This window comes from Furipterus horrens, unplaced genomic scaffold (assembly GCF_987537825.1).
Source record: "Furipterus horrens unplaced genomic scaffold, mFurHor1.1.pri manual_scaffold_8, whole genome shotgun sequence".
Classification (NCBI taxonomy): Eukaryota; Metazoa; Chordata; class Mammalia; order Chiroptera; family Furipteridae; genus Furipterus; species Furipterus horrens.
In genome coordinates, this window is record NW_028327178.1 from 93,786,950 (window position 1) to 93,811,853 (window position 24,904).

The 24,904-nt window shown below is 52.7% G+C and overlaps 1 protein-coding gene across 2 annotated transcripts in view; it reads right to left on the minus strand.

Moving 5' to 3' along the window:
- Positions 1-19,972, minus strand: part of MTCL2 (microtubule crosslinking factor 2) — a 92,049-nt gene extending 72,077 nt beyond the window's left edge. For both annotated transcript variants that reach the window (XM_090286369.1, XM_090286368.1), the window contains exon 1: positions 18,575-19,972. In XM_090286369.1, coding sequence (XP_090142495.1) covers positions 18,575-19,972 — 1,398 coding nt within the window. The remainder of the gene's footprint in view (positions 1-18,574) is intronic.
- Between the last annotated feature and the right edge of the window lie 4,932 nt (positions 19,973-24,904).

Here is a 24,904-nt window from a genome sequence, read left to right on the forward strand (position 1 = left end):
TGATCTGGTCACCAGGCCCTGTGCCTGAGTACAGGCTACACCCAACTTGGTCCTGGGCACCCAGAGTAGAGGAAGGGGGGCACCTGGGTGTAATTGGCTGAATAACGCCCCCCATCCAAAGATGTCCATGTCCTAATTCCCATAATCTGTGAATATGTTACCTTACATGGCAAAAGAGATCTTGCAAATGTGATTAAAGACCTCAAGATTGGGAGATGTTCCTGGATTACATGGGTGGCCCCAGGTAACTTACACAAGGGTTCTTATAACTGGAAGGCAAGGAGATCAAAGCGGGAGAAGGCAAGGTGACATGACAGAAGCAGAGGATGGAGTGATGGCTTCGAGGATGGAGGAATGCCCACTCACAAAGGAACGTAGGCAGCCTCTAGAAGCTGGAAAAGGGAAGGGGCTCTCCCCCAGAGCCTTCACAAGGAACGCAGCCCTGCCAACACCTTCAGACTTCCAAAAGTATAAGGTAATAACCTGGAATTGTTTTAAGCCACTAAGTTTATGGTAATTTGTTACAGCAGCAATAGGAAACAAATACACTGGGGAGAGGCTCTCTCAACAAGCATTTATGAGTGCCAACTGTGTACCAGGCTCTGTGCCAAGCATAGGGGTGGAAAGAACAGTGGTGAACAAGGCTAATGTGGCCCCTTCTGTATCTTCTGCATGGAGCCCCAACTCATTGGCGAGACACACAGTCAACCAACAAATAAAAGATTTCAAATACAGTAGTCCCTCTCTATATTGTGGTTCACTTATCGTGGCCTCACTGTATCGTGGGATTTTTAAAAATATTACATTTAATTATTTATCGCGGATTTTTCGCTATATCGCAGGATTTTGCGGTACTGTATATGTATGTTGTTAAAGTTACGTAGGTTTAAGAGTGTAGAATATGTTTAAGAACATAAGTAGTGTTTATAAAAGTGGAAAAGGTTAATAAGGGAGTGGGAAAGGTTAATAAGGGACTGGGAATGGTTTATAAGTGTGTGGGAAGGGTTTATAAAGCCTTAAAAATATATATAAATACTAAAATAAATATAAGGTTCCTACTTCGCTGATTTTCACCTATCGCGGGGGGCGGGGAGGGGGGTCTAGAACATAATACCCGTGATAAGTGAGGGAATACTGTACTGTTAAGCGCGATGAAGACAAAAAATAAATAAAATATGAGAAACAACCACCTGGGCAATATGATAAAGTAGTACTATGTTAGAGGACAAGGACAGGGAGGCCATCTGTAACACAGGGCTATCTGAGCTGAGGCAAGAAGGAACAGTCAGGCAAAGAGACGCCACGGAGAGATTAGGCAGAGGGAACAGTGTGTGCAAAGGCCCAGAGGCTGCAGAGTTCAGTGTGTCAAGATACAGCAAGGAGGCAGGTAGCTACAGAGCTAAGATGAAGTTGGAGAAATAGGGATCAGCCTTGGAGAGCTGAGTAAGGAGTCCGGGTTTGGGTTTTAAGTGAAGTGGTGACCTCACTTCCTCAGGGCAGCTCCTGTCCACTTCATCAGCAGCTCCCAGACGTGCCACACTTCCCCCTTGTCACCATGAGCACATCTGCAACTCTTTTATTTAATAGTTTGTCTCTCAGAGACACTGTGAGTGTCTGGCGGACCACCTCACTTCCTGATGTATCCCCCACACCCAGCACGGAGCCTAGTGTCTCGCAAGCTCCCAGCAAATATTCACTGAATGAATGACTACGAGCCAAAGGAAGACATACCAGTGTGAAAGAAAGTGTAAGGATACGAGTGGGGAGACCTAGCAGAAGAAACCGGTAATTATTATGTCTAATAACAAATGTGAAGACTGAGTCACAAATGGAATAATATCCACTCTTAGGGATTGAATGGATTAAATAAGATTGTGCACTAAAAAAAGAAACTGAGTCATGGAGGAGGAATGATCTGGCATCCCTGGGGAGCCAAAGAAAGTACCCAAGGACAACGCTGATGGACAGGGGGGCCCAAGGAGGAGAAAAACAACTCTGCAGGCCCTGGAAAGGGGGCCACAGTCAAGAGAACTGGGTTCCTGAGCCCTCTGAGCCTCCCTTTCCCCAAGGAAAATGGGTGGCTTCCTATGAGGGAATGGCCTAGGGCTGTCCAATGGCCCCTGAGACTGGGAGGGTGGATCTAATTCAGGGGCAGGGTAGGAAGCATTACCCTCCAGCCCAGTTCTTAGGATGAAAGCTCACTGAGGTTTTAACATCCATCTGTTTGACTCATGGGACTCTTCCTCAAATGGTCCTGAACTCAGGAGAAGACAGAGGGGACAGACACTGTCCCATTCCCACCATCAACTGAAGGGTCAATTCCCACTTGCCACCACCGCCTCTCTCCTAGGGGTGGGTTTGAAAGAATAGTTACCAGGATCCCCACCCCCACCCCGATGTACACACAGACTCACCAACCCACCACCAAGCCAAGTGGACAGAACTAAAAGTGGAAAAGGAGGAAGTGGGACAGTCAATGATCACACCAGTTAAAGAAATGAGGAAGTGAGGGGTCCACATGCAGTTTCAGCTGGCGGACTTAAGAAGCAGAAAGGAAAGAGCCTCAGGAAGTGCAGGGCAGTCGGCAATATCCAAGCTAAAGCAGTCTCCAGATGGGCTTGGGCTCAAATCCTCCCCATGCTGTTTACTAGTATCTCACTTATTCTCTCTGCAGTCATACTGACAGGACCTGGTGACCAGGAAGATGTGGGACTCTGAGCGCCCCCAAAGCTCAGGATGAGACAAGGGGAAGTGCAGAGGAAACACAAGCTCATGATGCTGGGCTACATGAACAAATAGATGACATTTAGATCATGGGAGGCGATGTCCCTCAACAGAGGACCATATCCAGGGCACTGGAGTCATTTGGGGGGACCATTTATTTCTTTAAGTCTTAAATAACTAATTTTTCTATTTAGAAAAGTAAACAGCAATCACAGAGACAGTTTTGAAAATACAAAATACACAAATTACTCATTATCTCTTCCTGGACCAGCAGCATCAGCATCACTGGGGGACTTGAGAAATTCTCAAGCCACAACAGAGAAACTACTGAATCTGAAACTCCAGGGATGGGGCTCCCATGGGACTTTAAAGTAGGGTATTTTCTTACAGTCTCTTTCTCTAAAAGGGCAAGAGTCATGTGTCTCAGCACAAGTCTCTAGCCCAGGGCCTGACACAGAGCAGGGTCTCACTAAGCATCTATTGAATAAGTGAATGAATGAATGATCTTTCTCACATGAGCAGCTGTCTCTTCAGGGCTGCCCTTCACCACAGTCCATTTCTGAAAATGCAGGATGTTACATTCATGCCAGCTCCATCTCTCCATGGTGGCCAGGGGGGGCCCAGGCCCCTGGGGGGCTTGTCCCAGCTGCAGGCAGAATGAGGTCAGCCCGTCCTGGCACGGCCCATGCGAGAGACCAAGTCCACAAAGGCCGGCTTGTGACCCGCATAGGCCGGGCTGCTGGGACACGGACAGCAGAAGCCGGTAAATGTAGGCTTTAGGCTGGGGCTGAGCTTTCTGTGCCTGAGACTGGGGCAGGGACATGGGGCTGCTGGGACATGGGGAGGGGACCCAGGGGAGCAGGACCCTGTTTTATTCCAAAGGTTCTACGGCCTCACTGAGCCTCTGAATCTCTCGGGGCTCTTCAGTTCTGCAGCCCCGACCCCTGTCTCTCAAAGGCTCTTCAGTGACTATCTGATCCAACTAAGGGGTGGGGATGGGAACTCAGCCTTTCCAGCTCCTTGCTGAGCCTCTCCTGGCTCCTAGACACCCCCAACTGTGTGAAAGTGGGGAAGGAGGGACCAAACTCCACTGGACTCAGCAGACCAACAAGGTTATCGGAGCCCTCCAGTATCAGTGGGGAAACCCCAAACCTCTACCTCCACCACAGACAAAATAAGGCCACGCTGCCCAGCAATGCCCACCTCAGAGCCTCGAGGCCCTCGATCATCCCCCATCAGAAGAGGCAGCCTAAAGAAGCTGAGGAAAGGTGCCCAGACCAAGCACGGCTGGCCAGCCCTCCACACCCATCCCCTGGCCTCTCCTTTCAGTTGACCTCTCTTCTAACCAGGACTGAGAATAGGGAGTGGAGGGGGCGAGGATGAGGGACAGGCGTGGGGCACCCGTACTGCTGCCAGGGTAGTCAGCCTTTCCCTTTATAGAAAATGCTTGTTTTGCTGATTACACTGGCTTCTGCATTAGATCCAAGCCCTTTACCCTGGGACCCAAGTTGCCCCTGATCTCCTCCCCACTCCGGGCTTGCCCGTCCTTACATGCTCCAACCCCAACCCTAGCCCATCCAGACATGCCATGATTGAAAATCAGCTACCACCTATTATGCTGCTTGAAAGACAAATATCCTACGATTTCACTTATATGTGGAATCTGAAGAACAAAATCCTGATAAATGAACAAAACAGAAATAAACTCAGATGCAGAGAACAGACTGATGGTTGCCAGAGGAGAGGAGGGATGGGGTCTGTATAAAAAAAAAGTAAAGGGATTAATAAGTACAAATTGGTAGTTACAAACTAGTCACGGGATGTAACATACAGCACAGGGAGCATAGTCAGTAATATTGTAATAACTATGGACGGTGCCAGATGGGTACTTGAATTATTGAAAGGATCCCTTCATAAGTTATATAATTGTCTAGCCACTATGGTGTACATCTGAAACTAATATAAAATAATATTGAATATCAACTATAATTTAAATAAATAAATAAAAAGCTACCACCTATTGGGAAGCTCACTAATTACCAGGCCCCAAGGCCCAAGCACGGGATGTGCACAATACTCTTACCAACCCTGTGAAGTAGATATGGAAAATGTTCCCATTTTGCAGATGAGGAAACTGAGGCTCAGAAGTTTTCCATACCTGCTCAAGCAAGGGAGGGTAGAGCTGGAATCCTAACAGGCCCTGTGACCTTGAACTAGTGCATCTTAACTGTGTTCTACACCCAGGTTTGCTTGGGCTGATCGCTCTGCGAGAAAGGCCTTTGACAGGCTAACTACTAATAATTTCATCCCTTCAGAACATTTTCTCCTCCCCAATCTGATTCAGCTCCCACATTCTGAACTCCATTCGTCTCTTGTGCTAACAATTTTAGTTGCATTTGCCTGTTTTCAAGTCTATTTTCCCCAAGAGCTGGGGCAAGGGCAGGTGCTGGCTGACTCCTCTCTGGTCCCCAGCATTGCTCAGATTGCGGTACAGAGCAGGCAGGCATCACTGCCTCTGGGTGGACAAATGAACAGAAGGATGAATAGGACTTTTGCCCTGCCTGGTCTCTGCACAGCCCAGGGTGGCAGGCCCTCCTGATCCCCGCCCCAAGCCAGCTACAAAGAGTTAGGGAGCACCTGGGCAGCTCCAGGGCAGGGCTCAGACCCCCATGCCACCCCAGGAAGACGAGCAGGGTCTGTCTACCCAGGGAACCTCCTGCTCACCCACTCACTACCTGTCCACAAAGTGTATCTGTCCATCCTCCCAACCCCATCCCCCGGATGACCTATGAAGTCAGCCTGCAGGAAGCAGCCTCTCAGAGGCAGGCCTGCTCCCTACAATGGACTGGTTCCCAGGTATCCTGGGGGAATTGGCCAGGAAGAATCTCTTGGTCCGTGCTGGGCTGGAGGGCCAAACATGAGCTCATACTACTGCTCTAATAGTAAGAACTTGCAAAGGGCCTCACAGTTTATAGAGACATTCCATCTGGATCATCTCATGGGTCCTTCCGGAACCCCATGGACAGGCAGGAGAGGAATCACCGTGCCTGCTCTAGAGATGAAGAACCAGGAGAAACACAGGGAAGGTGGGCCATGCCCAAGGTCCCTCAGAGAAACCTCCCAGCAGGACTCAGACTGTGAACTTCAGGCTCTTTCTCTTTCACCAGAATTCAGTACATGAACTTGGACAGGAAGAAAAAAATCACGTCTTTATTTTCAGTATCCTCAACTAAAAATTACCATGTCCTTCTATTCTGAACAAGTCATGGTCACATTAGCAGTACCTGGCACCAAAAGAAACCACAGATATTTTCATATCACATAACAGTTGTTGCAGAAGTGTCAAAATATTGTTTACACACATCGGTGCTTTCAAATTACAGTAGTAAGTAGGCCTGTCACCAGATCTGATGAGTTAATAAACACATATACTACTATAGCATAATTTAAAAATATAATTAAAAAACTGTATTTGTTTTCCTTCATATTTTATTTTAAATATTTAATAACATTATTCTGAGAAAGATTCTCAGCAGAGAGCTTAAGGCACAAGATAAGATGGAGCCTCTGTTCTCCCCTGAGCTGCCTCATCTGGGAGGTCTGGATTGCGACCCCAGGCCCTGGCTCTCCACCATCGGGACCTAAAGCAGAGCTCCACTTTCAAGCCACATTTTAAATGTTCCAGGAAAGAGCGCTTTCTTCAGGAAACCTACATCAATATAAGATTATTAATCTTTGTACAGTGAGGACAGGGAAGTTTAGACTTGGGACCCACTGGAACTCCAGCGACAGAGGCCTGATGGAACTGGTCAGTAGGAGTGGATGGTAAGAAGGTCGCCTGACCTGCGGGGCTGAAGATGAAAGCGACTAGACAGGGGGCCCCTCTTTAGCATGAAAGACAGCAAGTGGCAATGGGTGGTTTGAACCCCAGCAACAGAAGGTTCCTGGCCCTGATGGGACAGCAGATTCCTGAAGGCGGAGGAGGTAACCTCTTAACTGGCCACCGAGGAAGGGCTGTTCCAGAACAGAAGTCCCCCCGACTATTTCCTACCCTAGAGTTAGCCCCTATATGGCTAAGGGTGGGCCATGTGAGGTGCGTGTTCCCCCAGCATCCCCAGGGAACTCTGATATGGGCCCTGAAGACCACATTCTAGAAAGCCTGGTATACAAGACTCAGGAATGGGGAGCAGGCATTCAGCCCACCCAGCTCCCACGGGGACACTGCACTGCCTAGACCTCCTTCCACTTTATACCTGTCTCCCACCTCTTCACTCCTCCATCTCAAATGCCACCTCCACCAAGAAGCCTCCCCAGCTGCCCCAGGGCACAGCCCTTCTGTATGAACAATTAGTGAGTACCTGTGGTGGGCCAGATTTATCCCCGAATCACTGGACTTAATCCTCACAATGGCCAGTTTGCTCCTCACTAATTTGTTATCCACACAGTACATGAAGTGATTTTTTTTTAACCACGTTTCTCTCCTGTTTAAAATCCTCCAATAATCATCAAAACATGGAAACAACCCAAATGTCCCTCAGCTGGTGAATGGATAAACGGTGATATATCCACAAAATGGAATACTACTCAGCAATAAAAAGGCGTGAACTGCAGGGCACAACAATATGGATGAAACTCAAATTCATTAGGCAAAGGGAAGGAAGTCAGGCTCAGTAGGCCGCGTACTGTATGAGTCCACTTAGATGACATTCTGGAAAAGGCATAACTATAAGGACAGAAAACAGATCAGTGGTTGTCAGAGGCTGGGAAGGAGAGAGGAACTGACAAAAAAGGGGCAGAGGGGGATGTCAGGAGGCCATGGAGCTGACGCAGTGGTGGTCACAGAACTGTATGCATTTGTCCAAACTCATTTTACTGTATGTAAATTACCTGGCCTAAAAGCCAACAAAAGCCGGATCTCTGCCCACTTCTCCCTCTTCATATCCCCCACTTCCTCTTGTCGGAGACATTCCAGCCACTAGACACCTGGTCTGCCCCACCTCTGAGCCTCTGCCCCTTCTGTTTCCTCTGCCTGATTTCCCTGCCCTGCACCTCTGCAGTACCCATTCACCCTCCATGCCACCTCCTCAGAGAAGCCTTCCAGACCCCTCTAGGCCCACTGTGTGTCCATCTCAAACCTGTGTTTCTTTCATGGACTGTATCACAGGCTCATTTGTGATACTAATTACGTTACTTATTGGTCTGTTTGTTTGTGGAATGTAGGTCTCTACCACTAGGTTGTGAGCCTCAGGTGAGCAGAGACCAGCACAGTGCCTGGCACACAAAGGAACAGCTCAATAAATAGCTGCTGATTTAATCAAGGGGTCCTAGGAGGGAAAGATTATCATCCCATTTCATTCCCCTGCAGAAAGCCACTTCTGGGCATCGCAGGTGTGTCTAAACTTAGTTCTCTGATTCTGTAAAGCTAATGCCCACAGAGGGTCGAACCCCGACCCCCCAACTCCCAGGTTGCATCCCTGCCAGATTCCAAACCTTACGCAATATACCACTTCCTCCCTAGGTTGTAAGGGCCTGACTTGCCAATGGGCAAATAGACCCAGAAAGAATGAGAGTTGAAGTGAGGGATCCAGAACCTTGGCTTTGGGGGACAGCACCCACTCCATGGGGAAACAGGAGCCTCTGCATGGCCCGCCATCTCCCACTGCTGTGGCCACCACAGTCTCTGCCCTGGGCCAGAGCCCAGGCTGCCTGCCCATCTGCCACTGGCTCCGGCATGAACCACTCAGCCCAGCCCAGAAGGGATGACCCGCAGGGTGGGCCAGCAGTGGCCACAGGGGCGGCATGCCAGCACCCCCGAGAGACCAGGGCAGCCATCTGCTGTCCCTTCTGCCCACCCCCCAGGGTCTGTCAAGGCTCCAGATGAGATCATCGCACTGGGACCCCAAGGAGGGCAGAAGGCTCTACAAAGCCCCACTTCCTCCCAGCTTAAAAGCAAAGGCTCTGGGCATAGCAGTAGGACCAGGGAAACCCAAAGACTCTATCCTGTCACAGACAGAGACACTAAAGCCTAGAGATGAACTGGGACAATCCCATAGTCCCCCAGACGGTCCACAGTTGAGCAGGAAGGGACTCTGGGCTCTTGTCTCCCAGCCCACAGCTCAATCCAGCTTAGCCTCCTTGGATCCAAGTTGGGGGAGTGAGGGTCAAAGGTCCTGAAGAAGGCGGGCCATGAAGCCCCAGCAGGCACTGTTGTGTCAAATGCCCCTACTCCAGCCGCCCGGAAGCTGCCTTGTCCTGGTGACCCATAGGGTCACAAGGGAAGACAAGGATCCTAGACTTGCATCTCCAGCACCAATAAACAACAGGCAAGTTGCCCCCTGCGGCCCCCACCTCTGCCAGCCACATGAAAGGCAGCACAGGTTATCTCGTGTCCCAGCAGCTCCAACTGAGTGATGAGGAACTGCGGTCAGAAAGGTCAACTATGTAGCCCAAGGCCACACATAAGTGGCACAGCCAGGATTTCAGTCCAGTTTGAGCTCTGATAAACTAGACTACATAGTCTCTATAATGGGATCATAGTGATAGTAATTATAACTGATATTTATCGGGGCTAACCACGTGGCAGACAACGGGCTAAGCTCTGAAAGGAGGTCCATTATCTTGGGCTCGGTGACAGTCCTTTTGAAGGAGTGCTATTATTTAAACCCATTTTACAGATAAGCAAATTGAGGCTCAGAAAGATAAAGATTCCACAGCCAATCAGGAGCAGGCCCAGCCCCTCCCCCCCCCCACTGCCCCAGATCTGGCACAGCTCCATGACTGACACCACAGACACTCTCTCTGCTGGGGACCTGTGCATGGGTTCAGGTGCATGTATGCACGCATACGTGTGCATGTGCTCAGGGAGAGGAGGGGCCCGGAGACTGGTGCCCACCAAGGTCAGGCCTGGCTTGTCACTGCCCCATTCCCGGCTTCACCAGACAGAGCGGGGAGACATCTGCAGCCCCTGCTGCCTCTGGGTGGCAGAGGGGGTGGGGGAGGGGGCGCTTACAGCGAGAGTGCCTGCCCTTGTCCCTACTCCCCTTTCTGTGTGGACAGGAAGGAAGGCAGCATTTGGATCAGGATGTGTTTAAAACATCCCCTAAACGGCTTCTGGGCTGCAGCCAAATCTCTGAGCAGGGAGAGAAAAGGGCTCAGAGATCTTTGGGGAGAGAAAGAGATTGGAGGGTCAAGGGAGTGGCCCTAGGCCACACAGCCTGAGGAGCCAGCACATCCTAGCCCTTCACAGCACTGAGCCTTTGCTCCTGCCATTGCCCCTGCCAGCAATCCAGAAAGAGCACCGCCAGACCCCAGTCCCTCTGCCTCTTGCCTCCTGCAGGCTGTGTGACCTTGGGCAATCCCCTTGACCTCTCTGAGCCTCAGTTGATATCTGTGTAAAAGGAGTGGGCTAAATCCTGCCCTGGTAAGGTCTCTGCCCTAGTGCAGAGCACAGGGAGGGAGGGACTGGTGGGAAACCTGTAATTACCCAACTAATAACCTAATTACAGTTGATGTAAATGCCCTGAAGCAGCCTACAGGAAGCTCCTAGGTGTCTAACACAGGAGCCTGGGCTGAAGATGAATCATGAACGTGGAGGAGAAAATTAAGGGAAGGCTGAGGGCACCTAGCAAGTGCAAAGGCCCCTCTGGGGGAAACAACAGCACAGGAGCAGGGGCCTGGGGCGCGTGGAGCACTGGGAGCTTGGGTGGGGCAAGGGTGAGGCTGAGGGAGGCAGGACCACACAGGCTGCTCAGGCACTTGGGCAGGGCTGAGGAGGGGTGCAGAGGGGAGAGGCTGATGCAGCTGACCCAGAAGATCCCACATGAATCTGAGGCAAAACCAAGGGGAAGATGTTGGGCTGGTCCAGCCTGGCTGTGGGACCCCAAACTGGTTTTCCACTGGAGCCAAGCTTCTCTTTGTGGCCCATCAAATAGGAGATCATTCACCCCGGCCTTAGAATAAGCACCCCAAGGCGATGCTCCATTAGCAAGGGAGTATTCTGGGTTACAGTCTGCAGCACTGGCCTCGGCTGTCCAGAGAAGACTGGGGTGGGAGGGGAAGTGGGGACACGCGAGAGATGTTTTTGGGGAGGCCCATAACACAACTCAGCTCCACACACACCTTCCAAGCCCCTGTTCCATGCCAAGACCCACACCCAGAGCCAGGCACAACATTGCCACCAAGGCTCCAGGGCCTAGAGGCAGACTCAAGCCTGCTAATGAGTCATGAGGGCAGAGAGCTGTCAAGTCCTTACTGGGAGCTGCTCCGGCCAATCCTTACAAACATCCGTTCTCTGATGTCACTGTAGGGTTAGCACTATCAGCATCTCTACTTGAGAGATCAGGAGACCGAGGCTCATAAAGGAGAAGCTCACAGAGGAAAAAGCAGAGCCAGGGTTCAGGCCCAGGTCAGCTTGGCTCTAAACCACAGTGCCCTTAACCGCCTTGGACACTAGAGACGGGCTGGCCTGCTGCTCCCACTTTCTCTGACTCCCTGCCACTCAGAAAGGCCAACACTATCTGCTAAGAATGCAGGCCTGTGGGTCTCTAGTGAATGTCACGGGCAGCCTGGCCCAGAACACCCACCCCAGCTCCAAGTTCCTTCTGGCACCAGAGAGCAGAGAATGTGACTACAGATGAGGTCACCCCCTCAGGGCATGAGGGGGAATGACTTTAGTAATAACCTTGGCTGCTGGTTCCTACCTGGAACCCTGGGGAACTACCTCCGCCCCAAAGGGGTCCCTCCCCTCCTCTGTGCCTAGGACAGTGCTGGAAGCGCCATATACCTGAACACATTCTCCAAAGTGCCCTGCAAAAAAGAAATTAAGTTTCCATTTTACAGACAGCAAGACTGAAGCTTGATAAGGGGACCTGCACATGGAGATCATGCACAGGAAGTAGGTGACAAAGTAAGGTTTGGCCCCAGACCTAACCCCAAAGGTGGAATGAGTCCGTGAGACCACAAAGCACCTCCTACCTCCCACTTTGGACCCCTGAGCCTTGTGTCCACTGCTACAGACACATGGAAATGGGACAGCTCCTAGGCTTGCTATAGGTCAATGTGGCCCCCTTCCAACAAGGTTCTCACAGTGCCTCAGGTCAGCTCGGCATTCAATGCCTTTTGCAACCTCTCCCTCACTGCTGCCCCCACCCACAATCCCTAAGCTCTTCTGTTTTAAGCGTGAAGCCTGCCTGAGGCTCACCTACAGACCCTGATTACTGCCTTTCATCCAATCACGCAACAAACACTTATTGAGACCCTACAAGGTGTCAGGCACTGTTTCCAGCCACTGGACACTCCTCAGCTCTCATGCCTCCTCCTCCAGGAAATCTTCCAGGTGTCCCTCTGAGCGACCACAGCATCTCCAGCTCTTCCATCCTGGCCTCACTGGTTTGCAGGCAGAAGCAGGCACACTTTAGGGATGGAGTGACAAGGCTCTCCACAGCCCACAGCACAGAGAGAAGGGGAGGAGGAGGGAGATGAGGGCAAGCAGGAAATCCTGAGCTTACAAGGGAGTTGCCCCTGGGCGACGGTTCTCCTGTGCGCCGGCCTGACGATTGCTCCACTCCACTCAGCTCACTGGGCCCAGGCCCAAGTGCCGGGCATCAGGGACCTGAGGGCCTTTAATGCAGCTTCTCTTGACTTGGTGACCTGCCAGCCCCCACCCACCTACCACCCAGCCCCAGCCAGGTTCCTAGGGCCTCAGACCCAGGAGATTACAAAATCATACTCCTCACGGTTCCCAGAAACCTCGTGGAAGGAAGCCTTGTGGAAGAGCTGAAAACAGTAGTTTGTACACATTAGCTCCAGGGAGACATGGACCAGGATTTCCTGTGTTTCTGTGCGGGTGAAATGTCACAGCCAGTGTGTGTGTGCACACACACACACACACCTGGGCATCTGGGTTTGTAGGTCTCTGGCTCCTGTTAGCAAATGCTGCAAGTCTGACATCTGAGTGCTCCGTGCTCATGCCCCTTGTGTGCACAAGGCTACGTGGCCTCACGGCCCCAGGGTGTGTCTGTGAGGCCAGGTGCTGTGTCAGGGCCTCTGCTGCTCTCCTTGTGGAAGAGGCAGTGGGGGTAACCAGGCTGTGAGCTCATGTCTGCGCCCACCTGGAAGGTGCCTATCTGTGGGTTTCTGTGGATGCTAGCGCCTGTGTGTAATGAGTACGCGTGGGTTTGTGTGTGCACCTGCACACATATGGTACTTCCGATTTGTCTGAGGGCATCTCCAGGCTGTGTGTCCATCTCTGGGACACAGCCACACACGTCTGGGGGTGTACAGTGTGTGTGAGGGTATGTTTCTGAGCCGGCTTGTCCTAGGTGGTGGGAGTCTGTTGTGTCTGTCTGGTAATGTGTGGGTGTGAAGAGACAGGAGGCTATATATCTGCCTGGGTTTGTGGACTTCTCTGAGCATACCTCCTCTCTCATACATCTGCAGCTGTGCTTCTGGAAGCATGCAACGTAAGCGTGTCACTGGGTGTGTACGTGGGATGTGTGGATCTCTGGGCACAAGCTGTGAGTATGTGTATGTGTGTGCAAAGAGTGTGTGCCCCAGGACGCAGGCCCAGCCCCTCTGTGAGGAATGCCTGGGCGCCATGGTCCCCCTAGGCCCCAGCAGCAGCCGCCTCACATTTTCCATCTCATTTTCCGTCTTGCTGGAGCTACCCACTCCCTCCCCTCCTCACCATCCCGCCATGACAGACAAACTACTGAGGTTTCTTAAAGACCCAGGCTTCTTCTAGGCCACCTCTCAGTGCCACAGGGAGGGCCAGCATTAAGGGCAGGGACCACCCCTTTCCCCCACCCAGTGACAAAGACTGGAGACCTCCCCTTAAAGCTCCCAGGAGCTGAGAAGAACTTCACAACTTGCTGGCCTGGTACCCTGGAGGCACTCAGAAAACATGTGTTGAATGAACGAATGAATCTATCAATCAATGTCTAGAGAAGCAGATAAGGGAAAGGTGAGGATCGGGACAGGCAGTGACATTTACTGTGCCCTTGATCTATATCATTACACTGAAAAGGGTCTCCTCTCCATGACCTCAGGACAAGCATGCTTAGCTCCCATTTTACAGAAGAAACACAGCTCAGAAAGGCTGAGTACCTCACCCAGTGTCACACAGCTTGTAAATGACAAAGTTGGCAAGAACCCTGCTCTGTGAAATTGAGCCTGTCTCACATGAGCGAGGATGGGAGACGGGGGAAGAAGAGATCTGTAGGGTTGTCTAGTGTGGTCCCCAAGTGTATCAGCTGCGCAACCTTGGCCATGTTACATAGCTTCTTGGTTTCCTTATTTGTCTGATACCAGAACCTTCCACACAGGATTGCTATGAGGGGTAAAGGGCTTACTTAACCCAGAGCCTGGCACATTAGAAATGACCAACAGTTGATAGCATTTGTGAGACAAGAGCCATAAGAGTCCAGGGATCAGGGGTCTGGGGGACCCCAAGGCCGGCTCTAACATTCTAGTACCCTGGGCTTCAGCCCAACCATTATCAAACCCTTAAGGCTGGATCCAAACCCCCAACACGTCCTCCAGGATCTCAGATCCCTGGTCCCAATAACAGCTTGCATTAGTGCAGGTACATACATGCATGCACACACATGTACCCCACCCCCACCTGCAGGCTCCAGACCACCTCCGCCCCCTCGGCCCCAGTGTATAGTAATCTCCACTTGTTCCCACCCAGTCTTTGCCTAGAGCCTGGCACACAACAGGATTCTTCCCACCAACCCATGTCCCAGACTAGATACACTGTTAGCAACCAAACGCTCACTGCTCCAGTTATCCTGTAGAAAGAATAGGACCCAGAGTTAGACCAGTCAGGTTTCGAATCCTGGCTGGGTGACCTGGAGCCTCCATTTACCCAAACGTAAAATGGGAATTGAGTGTAGATTAGATACTTTCTCTGGGCCCTTCTGGGCTGACATCTAGATTGGCTGTACTTCAAACATTTAAATCTCCTCTAAGAGGATAGGAAGACTTTGCTTCACGGAGCCCACACAGCATGGAATGTGATTATACCTTTTTGTCCTTCCTGGAGCAGCTCCCGATTTATTAACATCCTACGGCTAAGGGGACCCACCCTCCAGGCTTCTCCCAGCTCTCCCAAGAATGAAAACACATCCTGTCTACTCACTGGTTAAAACATTAACAAATCCCCAAGAGATGCAGCTTGCAAAATATTTTCTTTTCTATTCACACCTTCCTTATTCCTGACAACAGTCCGATGTAGTTGCCCAGGCAGGTTCCATAACCTTAACCATGTAGATGAAAATGAAACTAGCTCAGAGAGGCCAGGTGACTTGCCCATGGCTACACAGTAAATGGCAGAGTTAGGTGTCAAAGCCAGGTCTTTGGGCTCCTACTCTCATATTCTTCCACCTGCACCTGGTGGGTTCCCAGCAGGTCCTCACCCCATGGTGGGTGACAGTAGTGATGGGGAGCTGGAAGATCTCAGACCACCAGGGCTTTGAAGGTCAATCACAGTCCATACGTCAGCTCTGCAGCTAAAGCCACATCTTAGAATCCTGGAACTGCAAAAGTTAATAGCCTTCAGACTTCCTTGGCTGGAAGGGACTTTGAGGTCAGGCAGCTCAACCGTAGCCACCACATGAATCTCCTCCTGAATCCTCCTCGAGTAATCACAACCAACATTTTGTACAGTTCACAGGCTGCTTTCCAAACCCTATTATGTCTTTATCCAAACATGCGAGGTCACCCAGCCTCTCTGAATAGCAAGTGACAGAGAGCTTACTCCCTTCTCCGCCCTTCTCCATCGCAGTTCCTTCTACCGTCTCATTGGGAGAGAACTGCCCATGGACACTTGCCCCACTTGGGCCCCAGAGCGGCATCATGTGACAGGAGATCTGCCATCACCCGAGAGGCCTTCCCAGTTGACAATTCCCAGTGTCCCCCACCAGCTGGAAGATGAGCCTGAGCAGGGCCCCACCAGACTCTATGGGACTCAAGCCAAGGAGCACAGGGCCTACAGGGGACACCCTGGGGACCTAGAGTCCTTCTCCTGGTAACTTAGTCCCTGCATCTTAGAAGCAAAGTGGCCCAGAGGGGCAGGACACACATCCAGAGTGGAATGCTGTCTGGAGAACTGGCTCTGGGACCTGCAAGCCTGTCTCCATTCTGGCCATGTTTTACCATCTGTAGAATGAACAAATCAACACCTCCTCTATTTAGTTCCTGCATGTATGGTCCACATTCAATCTCTAGATTCTTACCTCATCTCTGTGAGGTTGGCAGCTGGGTTAAACAAAGCTCTGGAGAAGTTCAGGGACCAACCCAAGTATACACAGCGAGAATTGCGCACTCTGGCCCTGCTTGCCTCTCCATCCAAGCTCCTTTTTCTATCCAGCCTAGATGCTTGCTGTTTCTCAAAATCAATAAGCTTTTTTCTATGTCTCCTAGTCAATTGGCTCCATATCAACCTGCAGCCCTTGGCCTCCCTGAGAACCCCCAGCCCCACCTCCATTGTGCTCTTGGCACACTGTATTCTTCTCCATCCTTATCATGGTCTGCATTGTGATTTGCCGTAGGACTGTTGTTTAATCCCAGTCTCTCCAACTAGACCCAACGCTCCACGAAAACAGATCCTTCATCCTTGTCCGTGGCTGCATCCCCCCAATCTGCACGGGTGTCTGGTACACAGTAGGCACTAAATAAACAGTTGATGAATGAATGAATGAATGAATGAGGAGTCAGGAGAAAGAACCCAGCCAGCTGCAGATGGGGAGAAGGATCTATTCTGCCCCCACAGAATCCGTAAGAAAACATAAAAGGCATCCATGGAAATGTGTCACGTACCACTTGAGAATAGCAGTGATGACTGCTACTCTCATCTGAGCCTCACTACATGCCAGAAGCTCTAGCGGTGTTTGCACACATTATCTCATTTAACCCTTAAGGCTGGAAGATGGGTGATGTGCTTTTTTACAATGAGAAAACTGAGGTCCAGGGACATTAAGTAACTTGACCAAGATCACACAGCCAGGAAGCTACAAGACCCCAAATCCAACAGCAGCCTGAGGCCTGCATACAAAGCCTAAACCACTGAATGAATGGGAGAAACAGAGGTTCAGCCTTGGCCTAGGCTGTGGGGGCTCCCCAACCAGACCCTGGCGCCTGAGAGACCTTAGACTCAATGCCCAGCCTTTTGGGACTATGTTTCACCTTAACATTGACAGGTGACTCAGATGAACTCCAGAGCTCTGCCTGGGGACTTCCCAGGATGGACAGCAGGCCATGGGGGTCGGTGTATGAGGGGACCCTGAGGCAAAGCTCTATGGCTAGTCTTCTCTATCCAGGGTGAACAGTGGAGGCAGCAGGTGGGAGTGAGGACCTCAGGGTCTGGGTTTAGAGCATCTCAGGCAGAAAATACAGAAAGCAGCTCAGAGCACCAAGACGGCAGGACCAGGCTTCCTGGCTTGTCTCCCTCCTCCTACCCTCCCTCCACTTGTCCATGTCTCATCACTGGCTTCTGAAGACTACAGGAGCTGAATGAAACCCTGATTGTCAACACTTAACACATTTTGGAAGACTTAACCAGGGATGGATTATCCTGATGTAGACAGGCCCTGTTCTTCTATTCTACAAGCATTTACTGAACACATGCTGAAGAGCAGGTCCTGGGGAAATGGACGGGGGTGTGGGGTGGAGGGACGGACATAATTGAGCAAGACCTCAAAAACTCTAATGAGAGAGCAATACATTTGGCCAGAAGAGCCATGATGCAAAGCTCAGTGTTGCCAGGCCGACCTAAATCAGCAGAGCACTGTTCACTCTGCGGCTCTCAGCCAGGGACACTGTGAGTGTTGTGCCAGGCCAGCAAATGACAAGAGTAGGTAACGTTTTAGCCTCTTCCCTAACTGTGCCCAACCAGTTGCAGTAGATTAGAGCCCATGAAGCTTCCAGTGTGCCCGAGCAAGGCTGACATACGAGGTCTGGCTTGTCCCTAAAGCTTCCACCGTGCCAAGCCTGGGCTGCACCCAGCAGGCGCTCAAGTCCATGGAAAGGGGAAAAGCAAAGCGTGCTCTCCCGGGGACGCTCTCAGGTCCTCCACACGCCTAGCAGAAAAGCCACTTTCAGACAGCTTCCCTCCTCTTATGGGAACATGGGAAGGACATGGGTCAGGCCATGAGGGGCCAAAGGGGCCGCTGTGCATACAGGGCCTGTCCCAGAGAAGACAGAAGACAGTATCCTGCAATTTAGGAAGCTGCCTCTGAACCGGCTCTCCCACGACATCATCCACCCAGGCTGTGGGACCGTTAGACTGGGCGGAAGTCGGACTCCAGCCAAAGGGATGTTCCCAGATGTCATCCTTTCAAACGGGACCCGCCCTGAAAGGCAGGCCGCGGCAGGCCTGTGCCGGGGAAAACCCTGAGTCAAGACTGAGGATGTTGTTACAGCCTCCCCTGGGCAAGGGCTGGCCGCATGTTTCCCTGGCAGCATGTGGACCAGTGCCTGTCCCAGAAAAGGAGACCCACCAAAGGCCGGGCCTCTGGCCTGGGGATGGGGGAATCCCAGTAGCTAAAGCCAGAGGCCCAGCCCCCCACTGCCCTGCAAGCGTCCTGCAAAGCAGTTTTCTCAGCAATCCTCCCCTTCTCGAATCAGAACCCTTTGGCCAGACTCCACGTTCAGCTTCCTCACAGAGAGAGGGTTTCCCAAATAAAATGGGAAGCAAGATGTGAGGGAGCCCTGGACCAACCCCAGGGTGGTCTCCGAGGGTTTAGTCCCCCTTTTTCCAGCCCGTTCAGTGGGGCAGCTAGGACCTCAATCCCGTGGGATGGTGACAACCGGCGCCTCCCGGGGCCTCCCTCTCCCCCATCAGCGCCCCAACCTTGAGATAGTCGTTCTCCGAGCGCAGCTCCTCCAGCTCTCGCACGAAGCCGCCGGGCCCGCAGTCCAGCATCTCCTCGGTGAGGTCGGAGAAGGCGAGTGAGGCGCTCAGTGGCAGGCGGCTGCTGCCCACCGACGACGCGGCCACCGACGGCTCATCGGGGGAGGCGGGCGGCCGCGGAGGCTGCTGTGCGGGCGGTGCGGGCTGCGCTGGCTGCCCGGTGCGGGCCCCCGCCTGGCCCCCGACAGCTGACTCGGCGTCGCTGCTCAGAGCCAACTCCAGGCCCAGCAGGCGCGCCTCCTCCGACGCGCAGTCCGACACCTCCGAGCTGCTGTCGGTGAGGCTAGGCGGCGGTGGAGGCGGTCGCGGCCCGGTACCCGGGCGCGGGCGGCCCTTGGCACGGACTCCGGTGCGGACCCCCGCGACCCGCGTCCCTGAGACCCGCGTCCCAGCCGCCACCGTGCGCCCCTTCTTGTCGGGACGCGCGGAGGACGCGGCGCTGCAGCCGGCTGCAGCGCCCGGGCCTGGGCCTCGGCGGCCCTTGGCCAGCGACCAACCAGCCACGTCCTTGGGCCGGGCCGGCGACGGTGCGCGGTGGCTCTTCTTCCTCTCTGGCGCGGGCGCGGGCGGGGGGCCGCAGCCCCGGGCCGGGGACTCCCCCGCCGGCGCCTCCATCTCGGCCTCCCTTGGCCTCAGCAAGCGGCGCGCATGGCCCGGGCCCGCCCGGCCCCCGCACCCCTGGGGAGGGTCCGGGTGCCGCTCCAACCGCTCTGGCCGCGGTTCCTGTCGGCCCACCTCAGTCCCGGGACTGCGCTCAGGCCCTGGCCCTCTCTGAACGGTCTCTCCGCTGCTCTGAGCTCGGAGAGAGCGGCCCGCTCGCCTCCAGGCGCCCCGGCTCCGGCTGCGGCTCCGCCCGGCGCCCGCCCCTTCGGCCTCGCCGCGCCCTCGGAGCGCACCCGGGCTTCGGGTGCCTGCGTGCCGATCGCTCCCTCGGGCTCCGAGTCCGGCTGCTGCCCGGGCCCCGGCTCCGCCCGGCTCGGCCCGCCCCCCGCGCAGCCCCGCCAGCTCCCCGCCCCGCCGCCTCGGCTCGGGGGCGCGCGGCTCCGCGAACAAAAGGCGGACGCGGCGGGAGCGGCAGGGAGGGACACAGGCAGCGAGCGAGGGAGGGATCTGCGAGGCAACAGCGACCCCCTCGAGGGTCAGGCGGGCCGAGGCTGCCGCGGCCCGGACTCCGTCCTCGGTCACTCCGTCGCCGCCCTCTCCCTTGCGGGCCTGGGGAACGCACCCAGCGGGGGCTTCCCGGCGCCCAGAGTCCCGGCAGGAGCCTCGCAAGCGGGGAGAGGGTGCACTCCCAGGTAGAGGCCGGGGGGACCTCAGCACGCAGGAGCAAGCATCCATATACACAGCCGGTGCCTCGCCCCTCGCCGCTCTGCGGAGCGTGCGCGAACTCCGCCCCCTTAACGGAGCAGAGCAAGACCGATGATCCCATTGTACAGATTCGTAAACTGAAGCCTTGGGGAGACTCGCGATTAGCCCAAGGTCACTGGCAGAGCCGGAATGGAACCCAAACCTCCGACCTCACACCTCAAGGGCATGCTCATCTCTTCTGCCTCAGGTTCCCTGTCAGAGGCAATAGGCACCGTGGAGCCCCTGCCAGGCCCTGCACAATTGACCGGCTGTGATCCCAGGCATATTCCCTCCTACGGGACCCTGGTTTCAGGCTCGGAACCGCTAAGATGGATGTGGCCCGTTATGAGGTGTCAGAATAGGAATGCTTTGGGAGTAGGTTCTGGCCCTGGCGGTGGCTGGCACGAGCTGCAGATGGTTCTCTCACAAGAGCAATTGCAGATGATTCTGGAGCCCCAGGGGTGGTGGTGGTGTGTGTGTGTGTGTGTGTATGTGTGTGTGTGGTCTTCCAGGGCTGTTGACGTTCCCGTGTGTGTGTGTGTGTGTGTGTGTGTGTGTGTGTGTCTCGTCTTCCAGGGCTGTTGACTTTCCGCTGTGTCTGTTACTCCTCCCCACCCCTTCCCCCTATCTGCTCCTCTCTGCTCCTCTCTGTCTTGGAAAACACGCTGGGCAGAGCCACATTTTAAGTCCTTTGGCTGCCCCTCAGGTGACCGCTCACCCTTAGGGTGGCACCCCCTTGCCACTAGGGTGGGTGTAGGGCTGTGTTTACCCTTCTGCACCCCCTTGTCCCCTCCTGTTGCCCTCTCCCTTCCTTGTCTTCCTCCAAAAGTGCTCATGGGTCAGGAAGATGAAGTGGTCTCCCTTTTTTCCATTTCTCTCTTTTCCTCCACTTGCCCATTTTCTCCTTACTCCTCCCCCCCGCCCCAATCCTGTTCCTTCACCTCCTCCTGCCCTTGATGTGCAGCTGGCACCAGGTCCACTTCTTTGTTTCTGTCCCACCTCCCCTACAGCAGTGAATACATTTCTGGGATACCCCCTCTTACCTGAGTCATGGCTTCATCCCCATGTAAGTGTGTCCAGGTGTGTGAGTGCCCCCTCCACCTCAGATCCTTTCTCCAGGTGCCCCCAACTGAGTGAGGCAAGGAACAGGCTCAGTTCAGGGGAAACACTTCTTCAGAGGCATTTCAACCCCCTCCTGCCAAGGCAACAGCTCCCCTGCCCCCACTGACTGTCCACGCACCTGGTCTATAGGCACCAGGTAGGACACTGAAGAGCCCTGGGATAGACTTGTCAGCACACAATAAATAGGGAGAGATGGCCAAAAGCTTCATCACACACAGGGTGGCATGGTGTGGCTCAGGGGCAAGGGCCAGGATGGCCCTTCCCACTTCCTGAGACTCAGAGTCCCACCTGGTCTAGTCTGCTCTACCAGGTGACGGGATCCTTCCAACTCTGATGCTCCTGTTTCTTATAAGGTGGCTCTGGTCTGGCACAGAGAGATGCTGTGTAGCTCTTAGAAATTGTTTATCCTCTCTGTGCTTCAGTTTCTGCCCCTAAGCAGAATGTGGGCTTGGAGATGTTGAATGGTGTGAATTCAGGCTGGGGACATGCTAAACCAGGCTGGCTCAGCCCCTCCTAACACACCCATGGCCACACCCATGGTCCTGAAATTCGAGTGGTCAGGATCTCTCTTTCTCTTTGTACTTTCTCCATTCACTCTTGGAACCTAGCCACCATATTAGGAAGAAGCCCAGGCCTCATGGAGAGACCACGTGAAGGTATTCCAGCCAACAACTCCAGCTCTGGTCCCTGCTAACCACCTGATATATGAGAGAGTGAACCTTCAGATAATTCAGCCCCTAGCATTGGTGCTGCCCCAGCTAATGCCAAGTGGAGCAGAAATGAGCTGTCCCAAATTGCAAAATAAATATTGTTGTTTTAAGTCACTAAGTTTTGGCGTAGTTTGTTACACATCAGTGGACAACTGGAATGTTTGTCCAAGGTCATACAGCTTGGAAGTGGCAGGGCTGGGACTGATGTGAACCGAGAGCCATCTAATTTCAGAGCCTGTTGTGCTGCGCTATTGGGCAGAGTCCAGGTCAGGCAGACAGTGTGTGTTGTACAAAACTCTACTCAAGAAGGCAGGAAGCAGTAAATGATCGCAAGAATTACATAAGACTACAAGAAATGAGGATACACAGCCCTGATTGGGTAGTTCAGTTGGTTAGAGTGTCATCCAGATACGCCAAGGTTGTGAGCTCGTTCCCTGGTCAGGACATGTACAAGAATCAACCAATGAATGAATGTATAAATAAATGGAACTACAAATCAATGTCTCTCTCTCTTTCTCTCTCTCTCTCTCTCTCTCCAATCAATCAATCCATCAACTAAAAAAAGAAAAAGAAATAAAAAAAGAAATGAGGATGCTTACTACCCAATAGGAAAAGTTTGTTTTCTCTCATTGAAGCTGCTAAATTGACCAACATGATGGAAACTAAATGGATGCTAAATCCTAGAAGGCTGCTAAGAGAAGGTGATTTTTTTAAAAACTAAAGTTTTGTATTAATCATGAAAAAAACTGGATGAGAGAGCATTAGAGGAATTAGTAGGGGAACCTGAAGGAGGAACAAGCTTGATAGATGTTTAAGAAAATGAGAAGGTTAATGTAACTGGAACCTGATGGGTGACAGAAGAAAGAAAATATAAAGCTGGAGTGGGCAGCAGGAGCCAAGGCATGCCCCAGGCAGGGGTTTTATTCTTTTTTAACTTTCTTTTTTTTTTTAGAGAGATGGGGGAAGGGAGGGAGAAAGAGAGGGAGTAAAACATCAATGTTTTGTTTGCCTCTAGTGTGCCCCCAACTGGGGTCCTGGCCTGCAACCCAGGCATGTGCCCTGACTGGGAATCGAACCAGCAACCCTTTGGTTCACAGGCAGGTACTCAATCCAATAAGTCACCTAGAACCACATCAGGGAAGCATGGTAACTGGTGCTCCTGACAGGTCATATTCTGAGTTTCCCTGGACACGAGGACAAAGCAAATCTTACGGGCTTCTCACAGTGCCTGATGGTTCAAGTATGGAGCGTGGGAGAAATAGGGCGAGGGGAGGGGCCGGGAGAGCAGGGAGGGCCAGCTGTGTGACCCCTGAACCATTTACAGTCTAAACACATATTGCAACAGCCATGTTTGAGGTGGCAACAGGGCTCTTCACTTGCCTGTTTCCCCCATAATACAAGTCTTTTTGGCATCCCACCTTTCCTGGAGGGGGCACTGCTCCAGCATACCTGCCCATGGCCAGTATCTAGGGACCCAAGTCCTTTCCACAGAGCCCAGCAGGAGGAGGTCTCTAAGTTGTGTGAGGATGCAGTGAGCGAGAGAATGGGCTCATCCACCCTACAGAGTCTGGGAGACCATTTGTTGGGCATATTTTTCAGGGGAGCCTGCCCTAGGTGGAGGCCACCTGCTCTCAGACTGACCAAGACCCCTTGCAACTTTGAGGTTCTGTGATTCAACAACACAGCATTCACTGAAGTCCCATTATGATCTGGGGACAGAGAAGTAACCCCCACTGATGTATGCCTACTCTGTGCCAAACACTGGGTTTTCTGTGCATGCTCTCTCCTAAAGTCAGGACAGGCCAACAAGGAAAGAATGGTCACCTCATCTAAGAGAGGAGAACCCCAGGGGCAGCCCCAGGTGTCAGGCGCCAGGCAGCACCTGGTAGCTGAGATGAGAGGTTCCATGTTTAGAGCCATGGAATTCAGTGTCCCCACCTCTTTGGGCTGGTGAGGGCAGAGCTGGGGACCAGAGGGTGACAGGTCTTATTTGTGTGTGTTTGTGAGATTTGAGCTTCTGATAGATGATAATCACTGCCGGGCCTTCCCAGCTGGAACCGGAGCAGGCACAGAGCCAGGGCCTGCCGCCCTCTGGGCAGGTATAAGAGCCAAAGAGGACCTGGAGCCAGGCCAGGACAGAGATGCCAGCCACCTGCTGGGACACCAGGGTGCAGAGCTAAAGCAGCTGCATTCAGATCGCCAGGTGGGCAGGGTTGGTTCTGGAAGCGGCCCCCTCTCTGGGAGACCTGGAGGACACACTAAGGAAACTATCTGGCTGTATAGGCTGGAGGAGGTCACCAGAAGCTTGGCGTGGCAGGGTGAGTACATTTCCATAGTTCCTGCCTTTCCCCACAAGCTCCTCACCCCTGCGAGTGACCCAGTGTGTATCTGTCCCAGAGGTGCCCACATGGAGGCTGAGTGACCACTTGTCAGGAATTTGAGCCCTGAATGTCTCAAAGAGGGTGTGTGCATGTGTGTGTGTGTGCGTGTGTTGTGGGCGAGGTAGCAAAAGCACTATTATTTATCCTGTGCTCACCAAACACCAGGCACCATGGGGATAGAAAGATGGAGGCTAGGCTTAGCATTCCATTTCTTGAGATATTTTCTTACAACAGCCCTAGGAGGTAGATAGTTTACAGATGAGGAGACTTCAGCACAGAGATGTTAAGTAACTTGCCCATGGACATACAGCAATTAAGTAGCAAAACCAGGATTTTAACACTCTGATTCCAGAGCCTATGCTCTTAACCTCCGTGTTATACTATCATGTGGTTGTGGTAAGTCCCTTCCCCTTTCTGAGTGGCAATTTCCTTATCTGTAGTTTGAGGGTGTGAGTTAGCACCCTGAGATTCACTAACTGTACCTGGACATGGGTCAGCTTTGAGCACCAGGGAACCTTTTAGGAAACATTTGCCAAGAATTATGTGTATGTCCTTTGAGCCAGCATTCAACTGTTGAAATTTGTCATAAAGGATTTAATCAGATTTATGAATAAGGAAGTTCACTACTGTTTTGCTTATAATCACAGAAAATTAAAAGCAAAACAACATTTGAGGAATAACTGATGTACATCTTATGATCAAATAATAAG